The 25063-nt window shown below is 46.8% G+C and overlaps 2 protein-coding genes across 5 annotated transcripts; both read right to left on the bottom strand.

The window, feature by feature from the left end:
- Positions 1 to 114: 114 nt before the first annotated feature.
- RAB5B (RAB5B, member RAS oncogene family) lies at positions 115 to 17697 on the bottom strand. 3 transcript variants are annotated; one of them, XM_082850941.1, is made up of 6 exons: positions 17628 to 17697; positions 5989 to 6251; positions 4111 to 4262; positions 3708 to 3830; positions 3050 to 3143; positions 115 to 2730 (listed from the first exon to the last, which is right to left on the bottom strand). In XM_082850941.1, the coding sequence occupies exons 2-6, from the start codon at positions 6149 to 6151 to the stop codon at positions 2615 to 2617; spliced, it is 648 nt and encodes a 215-aa protein (XP_082707067.1). In that variant the 5' UTR covers positions 6152 to 6251; positions 17628 to 17697; the 3' UTR covers positions 115 to 2614. The 3 variants fall into 3 exon arrangements, with proteins under 3 accessions (XP_082707067.1, XP_082707066.1, XP_082707068.1); XM_082850940.1 differs by having other exon boundaries at positions 17433 to 17653; XM_082850942.1 differs by lacking the exon at positions 17628 to 17697 and adding an exon at positions 16318 to 16533.
- A 1497-nt stretch (positions 17698 to 19194) lies between these two features.
- Positions 19195 to 24721, bottom strand: CDK2 (cyclin dependent kinase 2). Of its 2 annotated transcripts, XM_082850681.1 has the most exons (8): positions 24511 to 24721; positions 23691 to 23768; positions 23462 to 23582; positions 22602 to 22772; positions 22028 to 22129; positions 21210 to 21353; positions 20703 to 20906; positions 19195 to 20427 (listed from the first exon to the last, which is right to left on the bottom strand). In XM_082850681.1, the coding sequence occupies exons 1-8, from the start codon at positions 24624 to 24626 to the stop codon at positions 20323 to 20325; spliced, it is 1041 nt and encodes a 346-aa protein (XP_082706807.1). In that variant the 5' UTR covers positions 24627 to 24721; the 3' UTR covers positions 19195 to 20322. The 2 variants fall into 2 exon arrangements, with proteins under 2 accessions (XP_082706807.1, XP_082706806.1); XM_082850680.1 differs by lacking the exon at positions 21210 to 21353.
- Between the last annotated feature and the right edge of the window lie 342 nt (positions 24722 to 25063).

The following is a 25063-nucleotide window of genomic DNA, read 5'->3' as shown; positions in this document are numbered from 1 at the left end:
ATTCAAGAAAATATTAATGAGAATAAGGAGGTACCAGGATGCAAGGGAGGGTGTGTTTCTGATTCAATAAAACATTACTGGGTTGCCTTCCAAATTTCTAGTAACAGACAGAGAAGTAGCAAAAAAAAAAAGCAACACTCCAATACACTTTTTTTTTCTCCTTTTTTACTTACATTAAATACATTGGTAAATCAGCAGTCGCATTCTGTTACCACGATTGTTATGTTGGGAGAGGAAGAAAGGGGAAAAAAGGCAAATGCTTTCTTAGAAGCAAAAAAAAAAAATCAGAAGAAAAAAATGAAGAGCTGGGAAATAAAAACTAAGATTCCCTAAGCCCAACAGAGCTCAAAGGAAAGCAGAAGAGCTAATAGGAAGTAGAAGGAAGGCAGCAGATAAGCCCAGAAGCTAAGGCCAATCCTGTTCCTAAGGGGAGGGGAGAAGAAGCCTGGAGAAATGGTTTCCCAGCCCCAAGGCAACGAAACATCTTCACTACTGCTCCATGGGGAAAACTACACAGAGAAAGAACTTCATTTCTAAGAAACTTAAGAGAGCCATCGTAGTTCTTCCACTTGTAAGGATGCACTGGCTGCTCTAGGGGGCTAGTGGGTGCTGGGGAAAGGAGGGGAAAATGTGTATGTGTTTCAGGGCCATGGGAACTAAGGCTGCCCCTGGTAAAGGAAGGGAATTTAGGTGTAAGTGGAAGAACCTAAGCTGGGTCCTTCAGAATCTCAGCTTCATGGATTTCTCAGCTTCTCTGGGACAGAAGGCAGTCTGCAAGCCAAAAGGGCAGAAAGGTTCCAATCCTAGGTCACTATGGCCTCTCCTCTCTTATTCCCCCCAATCTCCTCAAAACCCTGGGCTAGAACAAGGATTTAGAGTTCTCTCTTGCCTTGATGGCTTCCCAAACACATCTTAAAATACCTGATGAGGGATGTGAAGATAGACTAGAGATTTAGAAAGGACCAACATCCTCTGGTGATGTGAGACAGCTGTGAGGGACCTTCAGTGCCAGTCGTTCCCTGTCCACAGGAACGGGTATTATATTAGGGGGCCACAAGTAGGCCTCTGTGGTACTACCCCCCCTAGTGGTACGTGGATTAAACCACTGGTTGCATGGGGGATGGGGTTGGGGGGTAAGCATGGAGGGACCAAACTGAAGATACTAACAAAGGAGAAAACAAATAGGGCCTGATGGGAGGTGGGGAACAGAACAGACTGTACAGTGGGAATAAAGATCATACCTATTTACAGGGAAGTAGAAAAGACATGGTAATGGGTGGATCAAATTGAATGGGAACCCTGGGAAAGGACAGAAAACTCCTCCCTCTTGCTGACTCCTCTTCACTCCCCTACAATGGCCTATGCTATCCTGAGACTGCTCTCCAGTTGCTCAGTTAATTCCTCAGGAAAGGTAAACCTATACCCAAGAGTTAGGCTGGCAAGAATACAGGTGAAGTAAGAATCAGAGTTGGAGGAAGCTAGCAGTGGAGACTGGGCTTGAGTAGCTGCCACCGGTACTGTTCTCTACAGCCCCTCCCCTAACCTCATATACAGCTCGGATTCCACTTAATTAAAAAGTTAAGAGGGCAGGTAAATCAATCAAAACCCCCATAAAACAAGTATCACAACTGAACTACCATCAATTAAAGTGCAAACTGCAGGGGGATATCGTGGCTGGGGCTGAGGCCATCTGAAGGCCAGAGAGAAAAAAATGCATATGTGTAAGTCAGAGGATGGGTGTCAGAAACTGGTCCCTCCTCCATTTAGATCACAGCAGAGCCAAAGATTCAGGCAACCAGTGAAGATTCTTTGGAGGACTCTGGGGTCCAGAATCTCCCCCACTATGGGGAAGAAGCTACCTAAGAGGCTGGGTGAGGGGAAAGTAAGCCTTAGAAGAGTTCCTGAGCCACAGATGACACTGCATCTCCACCTCTTCCACCTCTGCCCAGTTAGCTAACAAGACTCCAACCTGGTGCCTGAGAGCTTGCCTTCACATTCTCACCTCTACCTAGAAACACCCTCCACAAGGCCAACTCAGTGTTTTCAAATATGAGAAACTCCAACCAAATAAAAACAAAAAGGAAATGTTTCCTTACTCCCCCTTAGGGGAGTAAGGCTCTGAGCCTTACTTTCCCCCAGGGTCCTTAATGTGACTGAACTGGAAACCTCCTTCCTTACTTCCTGGGTTCACTACCTTCTCCATCCTGGGGAGAGGAAGAAAAGGGAATCAAGAAGAGAGACTGATCAAAAGCAGAAGGGGAAGGGGCAGGAGACAAAAAAAGAGTTTTCTGAAAAAATGGGGAGGAGGAGGAAAGATAATTAGGTCACTGTCTTGCATCTATAATACAAAGTGAAGAAAGTTTGTTTTGGAAGGTAAGTCCTGGGGGATCTGACCCCCAAGCCCCAGAGCAGGGGTAGGAGGCCAGTGGCAACAGCTGCCTGGTGTTGTTGCTGAAGCGTTAAAAAGTGCCATGACGGAGCTGTCAAGAGGCAGCCCTTGGGAGCCAGGGCCCAGTGTGCTGTTACCGTAGGGGCTGTGTGCTGAGCAGTGGGGATGGAGGTTTTTTCTGAGCTCTCGTGCTAGCTCCATACTTTTTTGCCGCTAGCCACCCCATCAGTTGCTACAACACTGGCTCTTGTTCTGCTGGGACTGCTCATGGAGATCCACACCCCGGCTTCGGCCTGCTGCACCCCCCAGATTCTGGGGTTCACTCTTTGGCAACTTCTTAGCTAGAGATAAAAACAGAAGGGAACAAAGTATGGTAGATTTTACTCATCCCCCCAGAAAAAGACTATTGGGGGAAAGTGGAAATGCGAGAAGCTAAAAGAATGCTCCGAAGAGGGGAGGGTTCATTGTAAACTACATTGAAGACGAGGGGGCTCAAACTGCAGCCAAAGGATGGAGGTCACAATGGAAAGTTAAGGTATTTCCACACCTGAAGTTTTCATAAGAGGAGACGCTCCCATTTATCCTTATGACTTGGGTTAGTCATCTTGCCTAGAGGCAAGGGAAAACACACAGGAAGACCTTAGGCTGCTCTGACCTTACCTATTGCCAGGAAGAGATCGTTCACGTTCATAGCTGTCTTGGCTGAAGTCTCCATAAACAATAAGCTGTTGTCATCTGCATACGCCTGGGCCTCCTGCAAGGGGTGGGGTGTACTGGTACTCAGACTGTAGGGCAGGAACAAGTACTGCCTTTCCACTCCCACATAGCACCAGAGCTAGACAATATCCTAGGTTCCCTCCCCTTAACTGCCCCTCTGAGCCAGCTGGCCCTGGACCCATATTTTGGAGATGACTCCCTCAAGGGATAACCCATGGTCTAAAGCACTTAATCCAACAAATAGATGTCAGGAATCTTAATTACTGGGGAGGAGGTAAGTTGGTTGGGGGCTTTTGGGTTCTGACACTTGAGTATCCCTTACCTCAAATTCAACTGCTCCCTCCTTCCTCTTTTCATACTGGTACCCCCACAGCTGGTACTGGTACTTCCCTACCCCTCTGCTCTGGAATTTTCTTCTGACTCCTCTAAAATCTCCTGGCTGGCATTAGGGTCACAGTGTTGCTGTATTTAACTTGGTGCAGAACTGGGGAATGAGATGATGAATGTCCTGAGATGAGATTTTCAGAAAGGGCAGGTTTGGTAAAAAGAGGTCCCAAGCACAGAGGGAGTGTGTCAGAGAGGGACTCTGTGGCCACCTTACTTCGTACTCCACCATGCGCTTGTTGGCCAGGTCAGCTTTGTTCCCCGCCAGGGCAATAACGATGCTAGGACTGGCCTGTCGCTGTAGTTCCTTTACCCATGTCTTTGCTCGGGCGAAGGTTTCCTAGGAAAACACAAGGATGAGAATGAGTAGGCTGGCTCATTCAGCCTACTGACTGCCAATCCAGGCCCATCAACTTCAAAGCCCAGTCTCAAAACTCACCTCTTCTAAGCAGCCTTCACTCATTGAAACCACCTGTCTCTGGTAATTCATTACCTGTCTTCTCAGCACTTGGAAGCATAATCTGTATTCTTATTTTGCTATTTCAAGAACAAGTTTTCTCTCCCCCACCTATTTTAATTCCTATAAATAAAAGCAAGGACAATCTTCTCGGCCCCCTTACCTGATTAGTAATGTCATAAACCACAATTGCAGCTTGGGCACCTCTGTAGTACATGGGGGCCAAGCTATGGTATCGCTCCTGCCCAGCTGTGTCCCAGATCTCAAACTTGACTGTTGTGTCATCTAAACAAACCGACTGGGTGAGGAAGGCCGCTATGAATAAGAGAACAGAGAAGTTGTTGTAAGTGGGAGGATGCATGGGAACATCCCACCCTCCTTCAAAATATCTCTACTTTGGGTCTAAGACAAGTCACCACCCAGGCCATTCAACTACGGGAAAGGTTTAGCATTCTCCTCCTTACACACAAGAAAGGTTTAGCATTTTCCTTCAGATCTTGGAACCAGAATTAAGCCTGCTCTTGGCTAAGTCCTCCCTGCCAGAAGTTTCTCTAGCTAAGGAATGGGGGAACATCTGAGGGACAGAAAGAACTGGCACTTATACCAGAGTCATCCCTCTTCTAACCAAAATAGAGGAGCAAGAGATAATGATGGAGATAATAAGCTTCAGATGAAAGTCTTATCAAGAACTGATTAGAGGGCTTCCCTGGTGGCGCAGTGGTTGAGAGTCCGCCTGCCGATGCAGGGGACACGGGTTCGTGCCCCAGTCTGGGAAGATCCCATATGCCGCGGAGCGGCTGGGCCCGTGAGCCATGGCCGCTGAGCCTGCGCGTCCAGAGCCTGTGCTCTGCAACGGAAGAGGCCACAACAGTGAGAGGTCCGCGTACCGAAGAAAAAAAAAAAAAGAACTGATTAGACAGGGACTTCCCTGGTGGCACAGTGGTTAAGAATCCGCCTGCCAATGCAGGGGACACAGGTTCAAGCCCTGGTCCGGGAAGATCTCACATGCCGCGGAGCAACTAAGCCCGTGTGCCACAACTCCTGAGCCCACACTTTAGAGCCTGTGAGCCACAACTGAGCCTGCCTGCCACAACTACTGAAGCTCACGCGCCTAGAGCCCGTGCTCTGCAACAAGCAAAGCCACTGCAATGAGAAGCCCACGCACCACAACAAAGAGTAGCCCCCGCTCGCCGCAACTAGAGAAAGCCTGCACGCAGGAACGAAGACCCAACACAGCCAAAAATAAATAAATAAAATAATAAAAAAAAAACTGATTAGACGATTTTAAAGCCTGTTGTGAGGTCCCACCATTATCAGTATTATTTGGCTGTTACTTTTTCATATTACCTCTGCTGGTCAAAGAACACATTTCCAAGGTGACTTGTAAATAAGTCACCCCCCCAATAAAAGTGGGGAAGGAGTTAACATGGGAGTTCTCATAAAAGACCCTTTATTGAATTACCACCCTATTTTGGGGTAGTGGCAAAGAGAAGGTAGCAAAGATGGGAAAAGCAGATTCCTTTACGTTTTGTATTTAGTTCTAACCTCTATTTTACCAGATATGTGCATCAGGATCAGCTAAGGAGCTTTTCCAAACATACATGTCTACACTGCCACCAACCTCACTCTACCTCCAATACTAATCAGTAGATCTAGGGTAGGGCCCAAGCATGCATAGGATGAAAATGCTCCCTAGGTGATTCTGATGTACATCTCTGATTATGAGCCACTGCCCCAAACTAACCCTGCTCAAGATGACACTCAACTGAACTTCACTGGCATTAAGATGAGAGTGGGAGGAGGAAAACAGATAAAAAAATTAGTGGTTTTCTTGGTGCTCAAAGGCCAACCTTTCTAACTTTCTTCTAGGAAGTAAGAGGATGAACATGGACTTGCTTTTGGGCATTATGGCAATTTTTTTTGTTTCTTAAAGGATTTCCATTCCAGGGAGCTAAGAGGGTCAGCTCCACAAACAGATCCCTAGATCTCCCTTCAAAAGCCCTTCTAAGCATTGAAACTCTTCTCTCCCTGAAGTACTCACCTCCAATGGTGCTCTCCTGGTACTCGTGGAACTGCCCTTTGACAAAACGTAATACCAGGCTAGACTTCCCCACTGCAGATTCACCCAGCAGGACCAATTTGAACTGGCATATTTTGCTGGCCTGGGGCTGCCCATTGGGCCTGGCTGTGCTTCTGCTAGTCATGGCTAGATTATCAGAATGGGAAAGGGTAGAGGGAGGGGGATGCCACAGAGCGGCAGAGGGGGGAGGGGGGAGGGGAGGGGACTTCCAGGCTTCAACAGTCCTGCAAGAAAAAAAGGAGGTAAAATTAAACACAGGGCCATTACAGCTGCAATCACTTTTTAGAAAAAGGACAGAATCTCTTCATTTCTTTGCTCCTATGAGGACTTAACTCTTACAATCACCCACCATTAAAAGGTTACACCACTGAGAGGGTCCCAGGCACCTGACACTCACTGGTAAGACTGGGGAACAGTAAAATAAGAATTGCATCTAAAGTAGAGTGTGCTGAAATGGAGAGACTGAAAACCATGTGAGAGTAGTTTTTAATCTCCCAATCATTCCCCACCAGGTCTTCAAAGAACAGCATATTGATCAACTTTTAGTTGGCTTGAAGAGCACCAGACCCACCCAAAAGTACCCTAGATCCCTACTATCTCCTTGGTGTCCTGGTGCTGTCCTTTTTTTATCCCCTCTTTCTTCTAGCTTTCAAAATGAGAAATTCACTCTAGGGGTATGGGATAAGAGTCACCCATCCTAAGAGTAGAGGGATAGCTTCTGGTTCTATATCCTTCTTACACGACCATTTCTGAAAATTGACATTTCTGAAAATATAACCAGGGTCCAATGATCAGAAAATCCATCCTTTCTCATTTCTGATCAAAGGTAATAGAGAGGGCTTCCCTGGTGGCGCAGTGGTTGAGAGTCCGCCTGCCGATGCAGGGGATGCGGGTTCGTGCCCCGGTCCAGGAAGATCCCACATGCCGCGGAGCGGCTAGGCCCGTGAGCCATGGCTGCTGAGCCTGCGCGTCCGGAGCCTGTGCTCCGCAACGGGAGAGGCCACAAGAGTGAGAGGCCCGCGTACCGCAAAAAAAAAAAAAAAAGGTAATAGAGAAACAGACCACATTGAGTATTAATTCTTTCACTTTTCTTCTGCCACCTCTCCAAGTCTGAAAATCTATCAAGTCTGAGTCAGTAGGCCTGACTTACTCTCAACTTGCAGCTGTCTTCCTGGTGCCTAGGGTAGACTACCCTCCACACTGAAAGGGCCTAACAGCTGTAGCCCTCCAAGTTAGAGGCAGAGAAAGAAGGTGTACCTTCTAAACACATGCGGGAATCTCCGGTAGATGGTATAGGGGATAAGTCTTCAAGCAATAAATACTTGATGAAAGAATAAAACTGAACCACCTTCTCTACCTTCCAAGTGGCTAGGAAAGCTGGTGGTGGAGGAGGAGACAGAGAGAGAGAGAAAGTTGGGACTTTGAGTGTCCAATCATCCAAACCTGAATATATTTCATCATCCTGACTCTGGCGGGAAAGGAACTGTGAGATTCAAAGAAGTGTTAGCATGATCACAGCATGTAAACCTATCCCCAAAACCTAAGTGTTGCTTGGATTATACTTTGCTTGTTCAAATTAATCTTTCCCTTCTCCAAGGTTGATTCTAGTGACTCCATAAACATCATACTCTGTGACATATACGGGGAAACATTATTTTTTCACTATAGCAAATTGCTTTGGGATCAAATCAGGGCTAAAAATATCTGCAATCCTAGTAAAGACAGAAAAACCATACAGGAGGAGGTGTAGAGGAACAAAGGCTGTGGAGTCCAATTCACTGGATTTATTTTATAGTTCTGATTACTAGCTTTAAATCTTTGGACAATTTACTAAATCTACCTGTGCATTTGTTTCCTCATCTGTAAAATGGGATAATAGCCTATGAGTACCTAATTCATAAGGTTGTTGTGAGGATTAAATGAGATAATACAAAGAACTCAAATATTTGACAAAAAGTGCTATATCAATGAATATAAAGGTACTAATCATTACTAATATGATATCAAGAAAATTTTTCTGATGAGCCTTACCTTCCACCTTTTTAAAAAAAATTTATTTATTTAATTTATGTATTATTCTTAGCTGTGTTGGACCCTCGGTGCTGTGTGCGGGCCTTCTCTAGTTGCAGCAAGCGGGGCTTCTCTTGTTGTGGAGCACGGGGTCCAGGTGTGCAGGCTTCAGTAGTTGTGGCACGCGTGCTCAGCAGTTGTGGTGCACAGGCTTAGCTGCTGCGAGGCATGTGGGATCTTCCCGGACCAGGGATCAAACCCGTGTCCCCTGCATTGGCAGGCGGATTCCCAACCACTGTGCCACCAGGGAAGCCCTCACCTTTATAAAATGGAAAAAATACCTACCTCATAGAGTAGCCCTGAGGATTAAGTGACACATTTGTGTAACATAGTATTAACGAATAGTAAGACAGGTATTGTTGGGCTTCCCTGGTGGCGCAGTGGTTGAGAATCTGCCTGCCAATGCAGTGGACACAGGTTCGAGCCCTGGTCTGGGAAGATCCCACATGCCACGGAGCAGCTAGGCCCGTGAGCCACAACTACTGAGCCTGCGCGTCTGGAGCCTGTGCTCCCAACAAGAGAGGCCGTGATAGTGAGAGGCCCACGCACCGCGATGAAGAGTGGTCCCCGCTTGCCGCAACTAGAGAAAGCCCTTGCACAGAAACGAAGACCCAACACAGCCAAAAATAAATAAATTTTAAAAAAGAAAATAAAAAATGAAAAAAAGAAACTGCCAAAGTGTTTAAAAAACAAAAAGACAGCTATTGTTATTTAATGACCCTGATTCACAGAAAAGATCAATTTAATATATTAAAGGATATCTCAATATTAGTTGTTATCAATATATGCCTAAAGAGCAGCCATGATATGAAAGAGGTAGAGGAAAAAAACAGGAAAAAAAAAGTGTAAAGAGGAAGTTAACGGAGAAATGAGATTGAAATGAGAACACAGACAAATCCCAAAGTAGACCAGATTAAGACAGAGGACTGTAAGAAATTACTCTGATCCTACTGGGTATTTTGTAGTCCCCTAGGCCACGGAGTCCCAAGAATCCAGATATACATGTGCCACTTTGTGATGAAGTTTTCACTGGTCTGTGATGAAATGATTAAATAAAAATGATATATTGGGGACCTCCCTGGTGGTCCAGTGGCTAAGACTCCGAGCTCCCAATGCAGGGGGCCCGGGTTTGATCCCCGACCAGGGAACTAGATCCCGTGTGCCACAATTAAGACCTGATGCAGCCAAATAAATAAATAAATATATTGGGCTTCCCTGGTGGTGCAGTGGTTGAGAGTCCACCTGCTGATGCAGGGGACACGGGTTCGTGCCCCGGTCCGGGAGGATCCCACATGCCGCAGAGCGGCTGGGCCCGTGGGCCATGGCTGCTGAGCCTGTGCATCTGGAGCCTGTGCTCCGCAACGGGAGAGGTCACAACAGTGAGAAGCCCGCGTACCGCAAAAAAAAAAAAAAAAAGATATAGCAAGTTCTTCATAAAGCTAAATTTATTCATTTTAGGAGTTTCCCTTTATAACAAGATTTCTAACTTACATTTTTTGTATCAGTTTTCCCTCAAAGGTAAATATGTATTTTTTGCATGATAAACCTCTAAGACCTATTGTTAAAAGTTAAAAAAAAAAGTTGGAGAACAAAACATGTGGTTGATCCTATTTCTATAAAACAAAGCAACACTCTGCAGAGAAAAAGGTACGGAAAGATACACACTCATCTGTTAACACTGGTTATCTCCCTCTAAGGAGAGTGGGATTGAGGAAAATGGTATGTGAAGGACTCAGGTGTTTTCATTCCACATAATTCTTTCTTTTTTTAACAGGAAATATATATTTTTAAAGTTTCCTACATAACTTTTAAAAAAATTGCTTTTTTTAAAAAAAAATTACAAATAATGGTGTTGATAGGCAGTAGTAAGCTTTCTAAATATACTTATGTGGAAAAATAGAAACCCCCAAATTTAAATTAATTCGTCCATTAAATCCAAAATTCTGGGAACCAGTACTGCAAAAATCAGCATTAATTAGCTTATTAACCACTAGTCACAGTTCTTTAGCTCTTTTCATCCTCAAACCTTTAGAGCAGTGTTTCTCAAACTGTGGGCTGTAAGCCAATAGTGACCTTGAAATCACTTGCTGGATCATGATCAGTATATTGAAAAAAAGAAAAAATAAATAGAAAAAAATCAAGTGGATTGCAAATAATAAGCATGAGAATAATTTTGTGAAAATGTTTCACTTGTGGGTGTATGTACATACACTGAATTATGATGTAAAAAAAAATTTTTTTTTTAATGAGCCACAATCAAAAAAAGTTTAAAAAACACTGCTTTGGAGAGGCCTGAAACTGAAAGACGGGTTAGGAGGAAGTCTAGTCTCTGGCCGGCCTAAAAAAGCACTTCCAGGTGAAATTAAGATGAGGGTTTAATATAGCTCTCCAGGGGTCAGAGGTTCTCCAACCTGCCACTAAAGTTATAGAGCAATTATGAAAATGGAAAGTTAAAGTCGACAGAGGCAGTCCTGCACAGTGGTAAGGGCTCTGGAATCAGGCAAGCCTGAGTTTTATTCTCTGCTTTGCCAATTAACCCACTGTGATTTAGGCCACTCACTCCCTTTGCCTTTCTAAGCTTCAGTTTCCTTACCTATGAGATCCGGGGATGGGGTAGGGAGTATAATAGGTGAAAGTAGTAAAAGGCAGAATTTGAATTCAATTCCAAAGTTCTGGGTACATTTAAGAAATGTGTTTCTCTTAGGGTTTTTCAGCATCTGCAAGAATTATTTTTAAAAACACATTTATGGGGCTTCCCTGATGGCGCAGTGGTTGAGAGTCCGCCTGCTGATGCAGGGGACACGGGTTCGTGCCCCGGTCCGGGAGGATCCCGCATGTCGCGGAGCGGCTGGGCCCATGAGCCATGGCTGCTGAGCCTGCGCGTCCGGAGCCTGTGCTCCGCAACGGGAGAGGCCGCAACAGTGAGAGGCCCGCGTACTGCAAAAAACAAACAAACAAACAAAAAAGACAAAAAAAAACATTTACGTAGTACTTCATATACATTGTTTCATAGGAAAAGAGGATAGGCCATCATAACTCTACACTTTACAACAGAAAACAGATTACACAATAAGAAAAAAACCTCTACAGATCATAAGCTGATCAAGTTTCCTTTAGGTTGACACACATACACTATACTCTTAAAAAACAACAGAAAAAAAGTTACTAGATTCTTCAACTTACTCCCTCACATTTCAAAGCATGTGATCCAAAGAGCAGAACACTAAGTTAGAGTGGACTGAATTCTCATCGGCAGACACGTCTCTCTAGGCCTGGGAAAACAGTAGGGAGTTGGAGAAGTGTGAAGATAGGAAACAGTTGGGAATTCCCTGACGGTCCAGTGGTTAGGACTCTGTGCTTCCACTGCCGCAGCCCGGGTTCAACCTGCAAGCTGTGCGGCACGGCCAGAAAAAAAAAAAAAAAAAAGAGGAAACAGTCACAGACACACGGATTGGTCACTAACCCCCACAGATAAGTCAACCCAGAGCCAATCGGCAAACTCTATTGAACTGTCAGACATTAGTAACTATGGGGTTAGAAAAAACTATCTCCCATTCCAATGTTTCAGCTCAAGAATATGTCCTACCCTCTCTGTTCACAGTAATTGATGGGCTGCCCATCTCTGTGCCTTGATCTTTAATCCCAACATGTTAATAAGGGTATCATGTTTCTTACGCAATAGCTAGACTCTCAAAAGATCAGGGGTACAGAAATGGAATAATACATATAAGATTCAATTGATTTTCTCCCCTATTCTAGCAGTGATTTTTTTGCTAACAGTTGACAGTGGTCAAATGATCCATCCAAAGACAAAAAATAAATCACAGCCAACCAGTCAAGTGGTGCGATGATTATTACCTTCAAACCTGAGGCAAAAAAAGGGAGGTTTTTCTTCCCTTCAACACTTTCAGTTCAGATGAGAAGAAATGACAACTTCCCTCAGAAGTGCAGCCCCACAAGAATGGCTTATCAAATGACCATTAACTGGGCTTCCCTGGTGGTGCAGTCGTTAAGAATCCGCCTGCCAATGCAGGGGACACGGGTTCAAGCCCTGGCCGGGGAAGATCCCACATGCCGCGGAGCAACTAAGCCCGTCAGCCACAACTACTGAGCCTGCGCTCTGAGCCCACGTGCTGCAACTACCAAAGCCCATGAGCCTAGAGCCCGTGCTCCGCAACAAGAGAAGCCACTGCAATGAGAAGCCCACGAGCCACAACGAAGAGGAGCCCCCGCTCACTGCAACTACAGAAAGCCGGCGTGCAGCAACGAAGACTCAACGCAGCCAAAAATAAATAAATACATTTATATTAAAAAAATGACCATTAAGGAGGATTAAGGCATGACGTCATCAGTCTATTGGGGAAGGGAGAGGTGGAGGATGAGGGGCAAGTTCTTTAGTGTGCGCAGCTCTCCCAGCAGCACAGGGAAATATGAATAGGAAAGGTTTCTTAGGGACTTCCCTGGCAGCCCAGTGGTTAAGACTCTGAGCTTCCACTGCAGGGGGCACGGGTTCAATCACTGGTTGGGGAACTAAGATCCCGCAAGCTGTGACCAAGAAAAAGGAAAGGTTTCTTAGCCTGCCGAAACCTGAGGAATGGAGTCTGCCTAGGGCAAGACTCCATTCCTCAGATTCCTTCCCACTTGGTAGCTTTGGGTTCCTATGCCAACTACATATGAAGCCTCCAGAAGTCTGTCATCTACCAATAGAGACTGAGTTCAAGGCACAGAGCCACTGGAGTCTAGCCCCCTCCCAAATGTTAGCCCTGAAGTTCAGTTTGCCAGATAAGAGGCAGTTTAGAGGTCATCTAGTCCAGTCTATATTTTACAGAGAGGAAACTGAGGCAAATAAAATGAACCAGCTTGCCAGGTGTTATCACACAGCCAGTTTTCACACAACTGCTTAGCAGCAAGTCTCCTTCTAGCAAGTACTCTCAGCCAGGTACTCCTGCTCCTGTTATACCACTACACCTCTTCAGGAAGCAGGAGATGCTGAACTCTGAACTGAAATCCAAAGAAGGCACCAGGACAGGAACACGAGCTTAGATTGGATAGTTTCTGCTTCTATTCATTTTAGATAAGTACTTCCTTTGGGACTGAAAACAAGTTAGGAAGGCCCAGGCCTTTGCTGGGAACTGGAATCTACTCCCATATCCTTCTGACAGAAGGACTCACTCATTACTGTGCTTCTCTAAAAGGTCTTGACCAACTCCTGCCAGGACAGTTGAAACAGAAGCAATTCAATGGAAGGTGCTAGGAAAGCAATGGTAATTTCTGCAGAATTCAATGGGCTGTGGGATTAATGTGAGATTTACTGAGCTGGGAAGATAGAGCAGAAGCCAGTAAACACCTTCAACTCTCCAACTTTGTTTAGACCCCAAATTACCAAAACCTTAAACTGAATTCCACTACTTGGCTCATTGTGTTGATCCAATGTTAACCAATGAGTCACAGGCTTAAATGAGAGTCCTTCCACTTCACCCTCTCCCTTATATTTCCCCAAGAGGCAAAAAAAGCATACTTATCTCTTATCAGCATGGTACTGCAAACTCCCTATTATTGACCTATGAAAGACTGGAATGCCTTTCCCCACTTTGTCTGCCTAGCAAACACCTAATGTGTCTTTTAAAGCCAAGCTCAAATGTCACCTTCTCTGTGAAACTGCATCATTACTCTCTCACCCCAGCAGAATTCATCACTGCTTCCTCTAGGATCCCACAGTATTAAAACTGTATTCTTGGGAATTCCCTGGCTGTCCAGTGGTTAGGACTCAGTGCTTTCACTGCCAGGGCCCGGGTTCAATCCCTGGTTGGGGAACTAAGATCCCACAAGCCGTGTGGCATGGGCAAAAAACAAAAACAATCAAACAAAAACCCTGTATTCTTATCACAGCATTTATTACATTATTTGACTTAATTGTTTGTGTCTGTCTGCTCTGCTAAACTATGAACTTCTCAAAAAGTGTGACTATTTTTTATGTCATCTTGAATCTCCAGAGCAGAGCACAATGCCTGGTCCCTAGTAGCTGTTCATTAATTAAGGCCAAAGTAATCCTGCTTCCTTCCTCCATCTACTCCTCCCCTTCTGTGCCATCTAAGTAGATTCTTACTCAGTTCCATTTGGGAATGTTTTTAACAGGCCATTTCTCCCTCTTGCCTCTTTGTGATCTCCCCTGGATGGAGGGGCCTCTTGGGACCCAGCCCACAAGGTACTGTTGCAACTCACATGGGCTAACTGCTTTTCCTGTCACCGGTTACTATACCTCAGATGGCCTAATCACACCAAATATGCAGCCCTCCCACCGTAACACTGAGGCAACTGTGGCTAAAAACAAAGTTCTCTGAATCTTCAGTTGATGTTAAATGTTCAAAAAACTTCGGATCATTATCTCTATTAATTCCTGAACTTCAGAAACACAAGTTTAAAAAAAAAAAAATCATACTACCACTCTGACAAGGTACCCACTGCCCCTCAACAGAAACTACAACCTGGCCCAGAAATCTGCACACACTTTGCTCACCTGGGTGGCTCCTTATTCAGCTCAGTTACTGTCGAGTCAGTGACTAAGTCTTTCCTAAAACATTCTTGGGAAGTGGGAGTGTATTGTGTAGGGTTTCAAGGTATCCCTCCTCCAAGACGGCTGTTGTGTTTCCTTATTTTAAATTCAATGTCTCACACTTTGGTTACTTTCCAACCTGAAATGCCTTAGGATTAGGGAGCAGGCTATACACTTGCTTCTCCTACCCCATGTCTCCTCATAAGTCAAATTCGTATCAATGCGCACAAACAAGTAAACTATAAAAGAGCAATCCTTGCTCCTGGGCAAAGTAAGAGTTAGAAGGGATGAGGTATGACTTCAAGGGCAATGGGAAAGTCCTCTTCTCCAAATATATTTTTGTAACTCCAGATCTATGTTTGAAATTCTATATTGATGATTTCCACTCCTTAGCTCCCTCTTTACGAAGCAAAAACTCTTGGAAGGATTAATACTTTAAGTGACTATTTGTTATTTACACCTTAATATGGAGCAATTCCAGATCAGTTTTTGAAAGAAGGCTTTGATTACAGGGAAGGTGGAAAAGACAAGAAGGGATGTATAGAAGAAAGGGACAGGATATCATCAGGATGTAGGCAATGGCAAAGCTTAGTGAGGATTTAAAAAACAAACACACACACACACATCTACACAACTTTCTCTAGGACTGGCTTTGCAGGAGAGAAAATAAAAGCTCCTGGGGGTACAATAATCAAGGTTTCTGAGGGCACTGTATAAAGGCTGGGCACATCACAGGGCTTCTAAAGCCAGTAAGGACAAATTCAATTAATAAGGTGGTGAATAAAATGTCCCAGCTGTGCTGAGGTTTAGAGGAAAACCAGTTTCAAAGCCAGAGAAATCTGGAAGCTTCTCATATCATTATAGAAAGACAGACACAGGGGCCCCTTAGGAGAACCATCATCTTCTTCTGGGATAATGAAGGGACAGTCATATAACCTGAACATGCAGAGACCATGAACCAGAAGATAGAAGTCCCAAATTCCTCACATTAGCAGAGATGCCAATAATTCTCCCAAACAAAATCATTCACTTTAATGTTTCCTTCCTGCCCATAAAAGAGAAAGACGTTTTGGCCATCTATTTGGGCATTTCCTGGGATACCCAGTGCACAAGTGGGGTGTGTGCGTGTGTGTGCGCATGTGTGCATAAGGATGTGAGTGATAATCCAGACTATAGCTCTCTGCTTGTCTGAATTTGATAAAAGCAAGACAAAATGAACTGGGAAAGGAGCATAATAAATAACAGAGTATGGTCCCAGAAGGGAAAACTGGAAAGAATGAGAAACCAGAGTTTGGTGGGAACATGAAAACAGAATTGCCTTTGGTGGCACATCCTCCAAAGTGAAGTAAGATTAGTCTCATCTACTGTCTCTTATCTCTGACCTTTCTGGATGAAATGAGTGAGGTATATGTGGGAGGATCTACACTTTTTACACTTCTATAAAACTTGAATATTTTAAAATACGTACTTATTACTTTTCTAATTAAGAAGAAATGTATTTATAAAATACAGTGGTATAAAAGGGAAAAAGGAGGAAGTATAATAAGGGAAAATCCAATAAGCTCCAATCTATGGGGGGGAACTAAGGAGGTCAGTAGACCGTTAAAAATATCTGGGAGGAGGGGATCCCTATGTCTTAGAAATCCATCTTCCTTTTCTCTACTCACCTCCTTCCCCAAGTGCCTCTCTGTTTGACCCAACTGTTTAATAGCTCAGAAACCCGGGCTCCTGAAGAAGTAGACAAAGAACAGGGGTGATGCCAACCTTCCGGAATGGAATTTCTCACTCTTCCCCAAATCCCTTCCTCAGTGATATCACCTCATATTTCCAGGCTTCGTTCCACATAACCATTACCTGCCTGTGAAATACCCAAGCCTAAGTGCCACAAAAGTTTCACCAACTATGGTCAGGAGATCTCTGGATGGCTGGGGATCCCTAAGCCCAGTTCCAATGCAGAAAATGAGTCACTGATTGCCCACGTCTAGGTGAGAGATATGGTCTCCAGTATAGACCACATTATTAAGTAGGAAAGAAACGAACAAAAATCCCCCAAATCTAACTTCTTAGCTTTTTCACAGGACATGAGAAACAGGAGGTTAGAAGAAACCCAGAGGCTGCAGCCTAAACCAGCTCGAGGCGAGGCCAAGGGAAAGTGCAGGCGCTGAGTCTGGAATAGCCAAGAGTCACAGAAAAAAAAGTTACTTTTGTCTTCATTGGCTACACTGGGAGTACCAAAAAACTTCAAGTTGCCACATCTCCACACTAATGGGAACAAAAGCGTGATTACTCGCGAGCCCCAGAGCCTCCAGCCCACCCTTCAGCATTCCCAGAAGTTCCCATTACTGATGGGAGGCCCTGCTTCCACTGCCCCGGCTACCTGAGTCTTCTAGATTAGAAAAGCTTTCTTCGCTTGTCTCAGTTCTCCCGCACTGAACCCAAATCCCTCTCAGCTCAACTTTGGGGCACCCTAGTTATTTTTATAAGTCACTTTCCCTGAAAAGAATGCCTCTTACCCAGCTAAGAGCCCTTCCCTGGCCCTTCCAATGAGACCTCTCGAGAGAGCCCCAGCCCCGGTTCCCCTCCGGGCCCGGGCGCCGAGTCCGACCCCTCCTTACCTCCGGGAGAATGGACTTACCTCACCCGCCGCCCAGTCCCTTTCCCCCAGTTCCTCCCTCTTCGGCGCCGCTCAATGAGGCCTGCCCCTGCCCGCACACGAGCCCCGGCCTCCCACGCCGGCCCCCATCCCGGCCGCCAACACCACCCGGCCGCCTCCCCGACTCACCAACTTCGGGCTCCCAGCCCGCCCGGCCCCCTCCTCAGCGCCCCCATTAGGCCTGCCGGGGCCCGGCCCCCTTCTCCTTTCTCTGGTGGGCCACTCTAACCCCTCGCAGAGGCCCAGACCCGCCTCTGCCCTCAGGCCGCACTCCTCTCCGGGGCGCCTCCGCCCCTGCCCTTGCGGGCTCCATCAGCCCGGTACCTGGGGCTCCGTCTCCCCCGTCGGGCCCAAGCCTGTGTCGAACAGACAAACAGCTGCAGCTCAACCAAACCCTCCTGCCCCTCCTCCTCCTCCTCGCCCTGTGGCGGGGTCCCCAGCCAATTGCACGATTACCCGCCTACCATCAAGGGTGGGCTCTGCGCGTGCTAATCCGCCAATCCTCTGGAGAAAGGCAGTGCTGTCACCGAGGCGTAAGAGCAGAGGACTGAACAGGCGGTGCCCCAGACCAATATAGAGAGGGAAACTTTGAAGATGGACGAGGTGAGGAGCCACTAAAGAGCGAGCTCCCCGAGATAGGGGGCGGTACCCTGTTGACAGGCGTATACTCTAACCAGTAGACTCGCGACACCCTCATGACCCCGCCTTTTAACTCATAAACATCTAATCAGGTGAGCGATGGGGGCGGGTCAAAGTGAAACTTTAACCAGTACTGAGAAAATTCGGGACTTGAATGGCAGGCAAGGCGGAGTTGAAAGAGGCCTTAGGAAGGCCGCTACTGACCTTCGCCCCTCCCCTGGGATTTGGCGGGGCCTGCCTCTGGCGCCCCGCCTTCTATCACAAATTCGCGGGCGTGAAGGGAAATACCTCTCCTAGGGACCCGGAGCCTAGGAATTTAAGCAGCCCTCACGTCGGTGCTTCCTCCTTTTAGTGGGGCCCCAGAGCACAGGAATTTTGGGGATGGCCCGCGGCAGTCTGAGATGTTTTTTGGTGAGCTGAGACAATGGCACCTCCAAGAAGTGGTAGCTTGGGGAGGCTTTAGCCCCTTTATAATAATTTTTCATACAGACGATTGATGTATTCTAAATCGCATGTAAATGTGAATAAGTATTTTTAGAAAACTTTTCTGTTTGTGATATGGAACAAAAAGAAAACAAGACGAGGGCTTCCCTGGTGGCGCAGTGGTTGAGAGTCCGCCTGCCGATGCAGGGGACACGGGTTCGTGCCCCGGCCCGGGAGGGTCCCGCGTGCCGTGGAGCGGCTGCGCCCGTGGGCCATGTCCGCTGGGCCTGCGCGTCCGGAGCCAGTGCTCCGCGACGGGAGACGCCACAGCAGTGAGAGGCCCGCGTGCCGCAAAAGAAAAAAACAAAATAAAAACGGTAAAGAGAAAACAAGACGAGCTTACTGGGAAATGCAGCGTCAATGCGAATTAACCTTGGAGCCCACTTCCAACCATACTGCTGTTCCTGAGCCCTAACATTGAAAATCTGGAACTGGAGCCTTGTGTGTATGTGTATGTGATATGTGTGTCTGGGGGTGGGGTGGGGTGGGGGAGATGCTGGTTTAGGGGAAAGTAAAGTAGGAAATACATAAGCTTCACTTTCCTCAGCTGTAAAATGGGGGCAATAATTCCCACTTCACCCACCCGTGGCACTATCCCAATTGCATCGCAGAGGTCGAAATGGAGTGGGGTGGGTAGCCGTGCATAGAGTGATTAAGAAAAGGGGTCTGAAACCTATTATCACATGCACACATTCATATTCTCTCTCACACCATTTTTCAGTAAATATGCAAAAGTAAAGGAGGAGAGACATGAACTATAAAACCAGGAACTTTTTTTTTAATCAATTACAAACTAAATTACAAATAATGTTAATAGCAAGAACACTCAAGGACAAAAGGTGGGAGAAGAGAGACAAAATCATAAAAAAGAAAAAAAGCTTTTTTTTTTTGAACATTCGCGTTACAAACCCCAAGGTGCACATGGCAACAAATCCCCACCGATTCCCACTTAAAAAACTGCTATAACCTGAAATATAAATATAATTGTTCATCCTTCTTTTAAAGAAATATTTTTTTCCCAATGTCCCCACTCAGGCACAGCCCTAAAAAAGTGTCAGCATTCTCAAAATGAGGTCTTAACCTTAACTTTCACTCCTATGGGCTGGCCTTCAGAGGGAGATGGAACCTAGCACCTGAAGAACTAAGAATCTTAAAAAGAAGAGAAAAATTCAAACATCTTTCACTTGCCTCATAAGGCCTCGGTGAAGCACAGTCCCTGACCCAGAGCCTCCCAGAGACCCCTTGCCTGTAGGAGGGACAGGCAAAAAGACTAGGAGCAATCATTTCTACTGCAGTCCCACCAGGACTGCAGAGACTGGGAGTCTGAGACAGGGAGTCTTGAGTCTCCCAGACTGTTAGGTGAGATGAAGCACTAAAACTAGGGTATAAACTGGTTGGATCTATTTTTTTAACCTAATTCTTTAAAACAGACCCCTCGCCATGTTTTTGTTTTGCTTGGTTTTCAAAAGTTCCAACTTAGTGCCCCTGCTATCAGTTGGCCTTACACAGGGCTGTGGGAGGTTTGGGGTCTCTGTCACCTGAAACACAGAAAATAATAATTGCGGGGCTTTCAGAGACTGGGATGGCAAACCCTATGTGGAGGAAGGAGAAACAGTCCTTTAACTTTTTTTTTTTTTTAAATACCAGCCCTCCTAAGCAATGACTAAGAGGAAGGGGAGAGCATGGTGCAGATTAAGTGCATGTAATATTGACGCTTCCTTTCCATTTCACCTATTTCTCCCCTCCACCCCCTCTCCCCAGAGTTGGCTGGCTAAGAGGGGCAGGTGAGTGCTAAGGCAGCCAGACAAGATCAGTGAGCTAAGAGCCCTGGGCCAAGCCAGATCATGCCCCCACTGGAGGAGAGGGTGAGACTGGGAGTAGGGGCTTGAGAAAGCCATCAGAGTCGAAGGTGAGGTACTGGCTTGGTCACATCCTGGAAGAAAGGGTGAGCCAAAGCTGCCTTTGCTGAAATCCGCTTGTTGGGGTCGTAGTGCAGCATTTGCTGGAGGGAGAGATGTATGCTGACGTCAGTAATGTGATAATGGAGTAAATGGGCAGCAGGTGTTTTGGGAAATCGGGAAACAATTCCTTTCACCCAAGGCAGAGTTCCCATTTCCCTCCTTCCTGTATCTAATGGGTGCACAACAGCGAGAGGGAAGCAGGGGCTAGGGAAATGCTAAGACCAGGAGTCCAGGGCCTCATTCTTCCTTCATCCTGGAAAAACCCTGCCCTGGGGGAGTGAATGAGAGGAAATGGGTGCCCACTCCCCACTCTCACCGATAACAAGCTCCGTCCATCTTCATCCAGGGGGGGCACAACTTTGCTAAAATCTTGCCTGGCCCACTTGGGGAAACTTGGCTTATAATCAGGCATAGAAGTAACTCCTGGCCAAACCACCTCATCTGGGGTCCCCAGAGTCCGAAAGATCCGGAAGAGTTGGTCGATCTCAGAATCTCCTGGGAATAGGGCCCGCCGGGTCACCTGAAAATGGGGAAAGAGGAAAAGCCAAGACCCACATTGACGTCAGTCAAAACTGCCCACTGGATAATGGAGGTTCCCACAGGCAGTGGAAGGTCAGCAGGGCCCCATGACTCCCTCCCCAGGGCCTTTCATGGGGTCAGTCAAACAGAGCCTGAGACAATGAAGTCCCTTCATCTGTCTCCTCGCCCCCTCCTTCCTTCCCCCAACCATGGCTTTGCAGATCCCCAAGGCTGGGTGGGGCTGGGAGGGGGTGAATGTCTGGGGTGCCACTGACATGTAGCAAAGGGATCCCAAGCCACTCACGGGGTGTGGGGTAGACACTGCGGTCATCCCCCCTCCTTGTGGTGCAGCCACTTCTAGATAGGAGCACAGCGGGCAGAGACTGTGTCTTCCATTTCTTCTGTGTTCCCCACAGCACCTAGCATGGTGCTGGGTACACACTAGGTGCTTAACAAATATTTTTTGATGAATTGAGAGATGAATATGGGCAATTGTAAAGTAATGCACTGGGGGATAAATGCACATTATATATATGGGCTAATGGTCTCCATGCCCCCAGTTACAACCCAGATAAGGGACCATAAAACACTGCTGTTTTGATTTGGAAACTTAGCTCACTCCACTGTTGTATTAAAGGGGATGAGAGCTCCCTTATAAGACTGGGCCTCAGGGATCCTTCAATCTGAAAAGCCAGAGGTTGAGGGGGGATGTGATGTAAGTCTGCAGTTTAAATAAAAGGTGTGGGTAAGGTGAACACAGTTGACCTCACCACATTCCTGGTGCTCTACAATAAGGTCTACAGGCCAAATGAAGGGGACACTAAATGGAACTCATTTTCCCAAGTATATGCAGGCTAAAGCTAAAACAGTTGCAGAAATGATTTAGCTCAATTCAAAGATAAGATATGTATACTGCATGCTAAAGCTGTTTGAGGATATCCTAACATTGTGGTTGACATCAGGGATGACAGTCCTATCCTTTCCCCACCACCCACTTTGTGCTACTCTAGAGGAAGGACCCTGTGATAAGAGAAGGGCCATGGGTCTTGGCCAAGAAACAGTTCTGTTGTTCTTGAATGTGGGGAGGAGGGGGCTGGGTAGAACTCGGGCATGCCTCCGTACCATCTCAGCAAAGATGCAGCCCAAGCTCCAGATGTCCACAGCTGTGGAGTAGTATTTGCAGCCCAGAAGGATTTCAGGTGCTCGGTACCACAGAGTCACCACCTGAGGACAAGCGTAGGAAGGGGAGGGGTGGTGTATGGGGCATGGAGATTCCCACATCTCACTTCCTCAGGACTACTCTGCTAACTCAGCTTCTTAACAAGCAACTTCTTTCCTTCCATCCTTCCCTTCCCTCTGATTTCCCCTAAGTAAAATAACTGGGTACAACTTCTTAGCCCAGAGTTAGCCTAGTCCATGGTTCTGGGGACCATATTTTCTGAACCCCCAATTTGCAACCTTCTTGGAAAACTTGAGGCAATCGGTCATAATTTTAATGGTGTGCCATCCAGCTCTCCTGGCTTGTTATCTATCAAAATGTGAACTCCGTGTATACTCTAAGACCTCTTAGGGTGTCAGAGATACTTTCCATCTAGTGAGAGAGAAACTGCTGGCCAAATAGTTACTAAAAACGTTGTGAATGTCCCTGTTAACACCTCCCAGGAAGTTCAGAGAAGACAAGCAGAGAGGGACTCACCTCGTGGGTGTAAGTACGAACAGGGACTCCAAAGGCTCTGGCTAGTCCAAAGTCTGCTAGCTTGATGGCCCCCTCTGCGTTGATAAGCAGATTCTGAGGTTTGAGGTCTCGGTGCAGGACCCGATGAGAATGGCAGAAAGCTAGGCCCTGGAGCAGCTGGAACAAATAGCTCTGACAAGGGGAGAGAAAAGAATGTGTTTTTCCATCACCGTGAGAACATTAGGGTCTCCTCTGTGCCTCCATAGTTCTACTAAGGCCTTCACTAGTTAGATAATAATTCCATGTTTACAAGCCATTTCCCTGATTGGATTGTAATCCCAGTGAGGATAAGGATCAGGTTTTATTCAGTTTTGCATTTCTTTTCCATATCCTGTGTTCAGCACATTGAAGGTGTTCAATAAATGTGTGTTGGATAAACGTTTGTTGATAGATGGAAAGTAGCTCTGGGAGTAAAGAACCCAGAAAAACAGACAATAGAGACTCACTGGCTATTTCTCCCACCAAGCAGGTGGAAAGGCTTTTTGGAGGGGTCTACCAAGTGCCCTCCAGTCCCATTTATCTGAGTTTCATCTCACCTTCCACCTGAGCTGCTAAGCTGACTCACTAGAGTTTCAACTTCTTTGATTCTCCTGCCCAGCCTTAGGGTTAATAAGTATAATGAGCAGTGAAGGAGCCACAAAAAAGCTATGTGTGATTGTGTGATTGTGTGTGTATGATTGTGTGTGTGTGTGTGTGTGTGTGTGTGTGTGTGTAGGGCTGGGAAGGAAGCTAAGATCACAAATCAACACTCAGTCTGGATTGCCTGCCTTCAGTCCCCCCAAGACATGCCCATGTTGGGAGGAGCTGATGAGAAGGATTACCTTTATGAGGGGAAGAGGAATGCCAGTGAGAGCAGAGGCATCCATGAATTTCTTGAGATCCTGGTGCAGAAACTCAAAAACCAGGTAGAGTTTGTTTTCTGTATGAATGACATCCAGCAGCCTAGGGAAGGGAGGTCCAGGGATAGAGGTGAGGGAGAGAAATGCCCAGACAACACAAACAGAAGGCATCCTCCTTTACTGTCAGAGCACCTCCCAGATACATACTTACTTGACAATATTAGGGTGGTTAAGCTCCTTTAGCAGAGAGATCTCTCGTATGGCAGTACTGGGTACACCCTCCGTCTCACTTGGAGAAGTTGGGAGAGCAGAGATGGGAATGTGGTTACAAATATTCCTTTTCTCCCAGCCCAGTGATTCTACCCCACCCCCTGCCTCCCCACAGAGACACCACCCCAGCATCCCCTAGGAAAGTGAGAGAAGAGAAGGGGTGCTTCAGGGGTTAATTCATGGATGGACAGGACTGGCTTTTGGACACATTAAGGTCATTATTTCTTCTTTGCCCAGGGTTAGGTTAGCAAAGCCTCCTGGTGAAGGTGAAGAAGGTAACAGGTAAAAAAAAAAAAAGGGGGGGGCGGGAGTAGCAGCACCCAGCCTCTCTAGAGGGGCCAGTGAGGTTCAACTGCCATTCTTTTGAAAGGGGGAGAGAATTCTAAGATGGGGGTGGGGTTGGGGCAGCGAGGAGGGCTCGTCATTCAAAAAGGTGCTCTTTACAGCTTACTGCAAACCCCAGCTCCACAGGGAGTCCTGGAACCCCCATCTCAGAGGCCTCCTTCCTCTTCCTGAGTCTTTCTGACTGTACATTTAGGGGCATCACCCGCCTTTAGGGAGGAAATTTCCCATGGATTCTACACTACCCTATAGTCTCCCCCGGGAAACCCTCTACTCGTCCTTCAACCCACCTCTCCACTTCAAAAGAAGTCCCTCCCTGCTACCTTCCGGTCCCTGGATGGCCACCGCCGGTTGGGGTGGGGGTAGGGGGCACTCAAGGAGCTCCCGAGTAAGGAGTCCCGGGTACAGAGGCCACTCACGTGTCCAGGCGGATTTTTTTAAGCGCCACCACTTCTCCCGTCACCTTGTTTTTGGCTTTGTACACAACTCCGTACGTGCCCTCTCCGATCTTTTCCACTTTTTGGAAGTTCTCCATGAAGCGCTAGCGAGTCGGGTCAGCCCGGCCCTGGAGCGGGGGCCTGGGAACCCTGCAGAAAGCGGCACCCAGCTCTCGGGGGCCGAGGAGGGGAAACAGGGCCCAGTACCGTGGCCCCAGGTCGGGATGGAACGCAGTGTATCTCTCGCTCTTGTCAATTTGTCCAACTTGAAACAATGTTACCGCCTTCCCCCAGTTCCCTACCGCCACCAGAAGCCCCGCCCCTCCTTCCCGCGTTTCCCTGGCTCCGCCCTCAGATCTTCCTATTGGTCAACGTCAGAGCGGGAGGGGCCAGCCCTGCGTCCCTCTCTGCAAACGACCCCGACCCGCGCAAGTTTGGTTCCGAGGGGCATTAAGACAAGTTTCAACGTAGGTGGGGAGGCTGAACACCTTTTTCCAAGTATCTGATTTGGGATCGAGTTTCCTACCTGTGTCCT

The sequence above is a fragment of the Leucopleurus acutus genome (assembly GCF_964270905.1).
Source record: "Leucopleurus acutus genome assembly, chromosome: 11".
Lineage (NCBI taxonomy): Eukaryota > Metazoa > Chordata > Mammalia > Artiodactyla > Delphinidae > Leucopleurus > Leucopleurus acutus.
The sequence above is the reverse complement of the archived record's forward strand: the minus strand, read 5'-3'. Positions and strand labels throughout refer to the sequence as shown.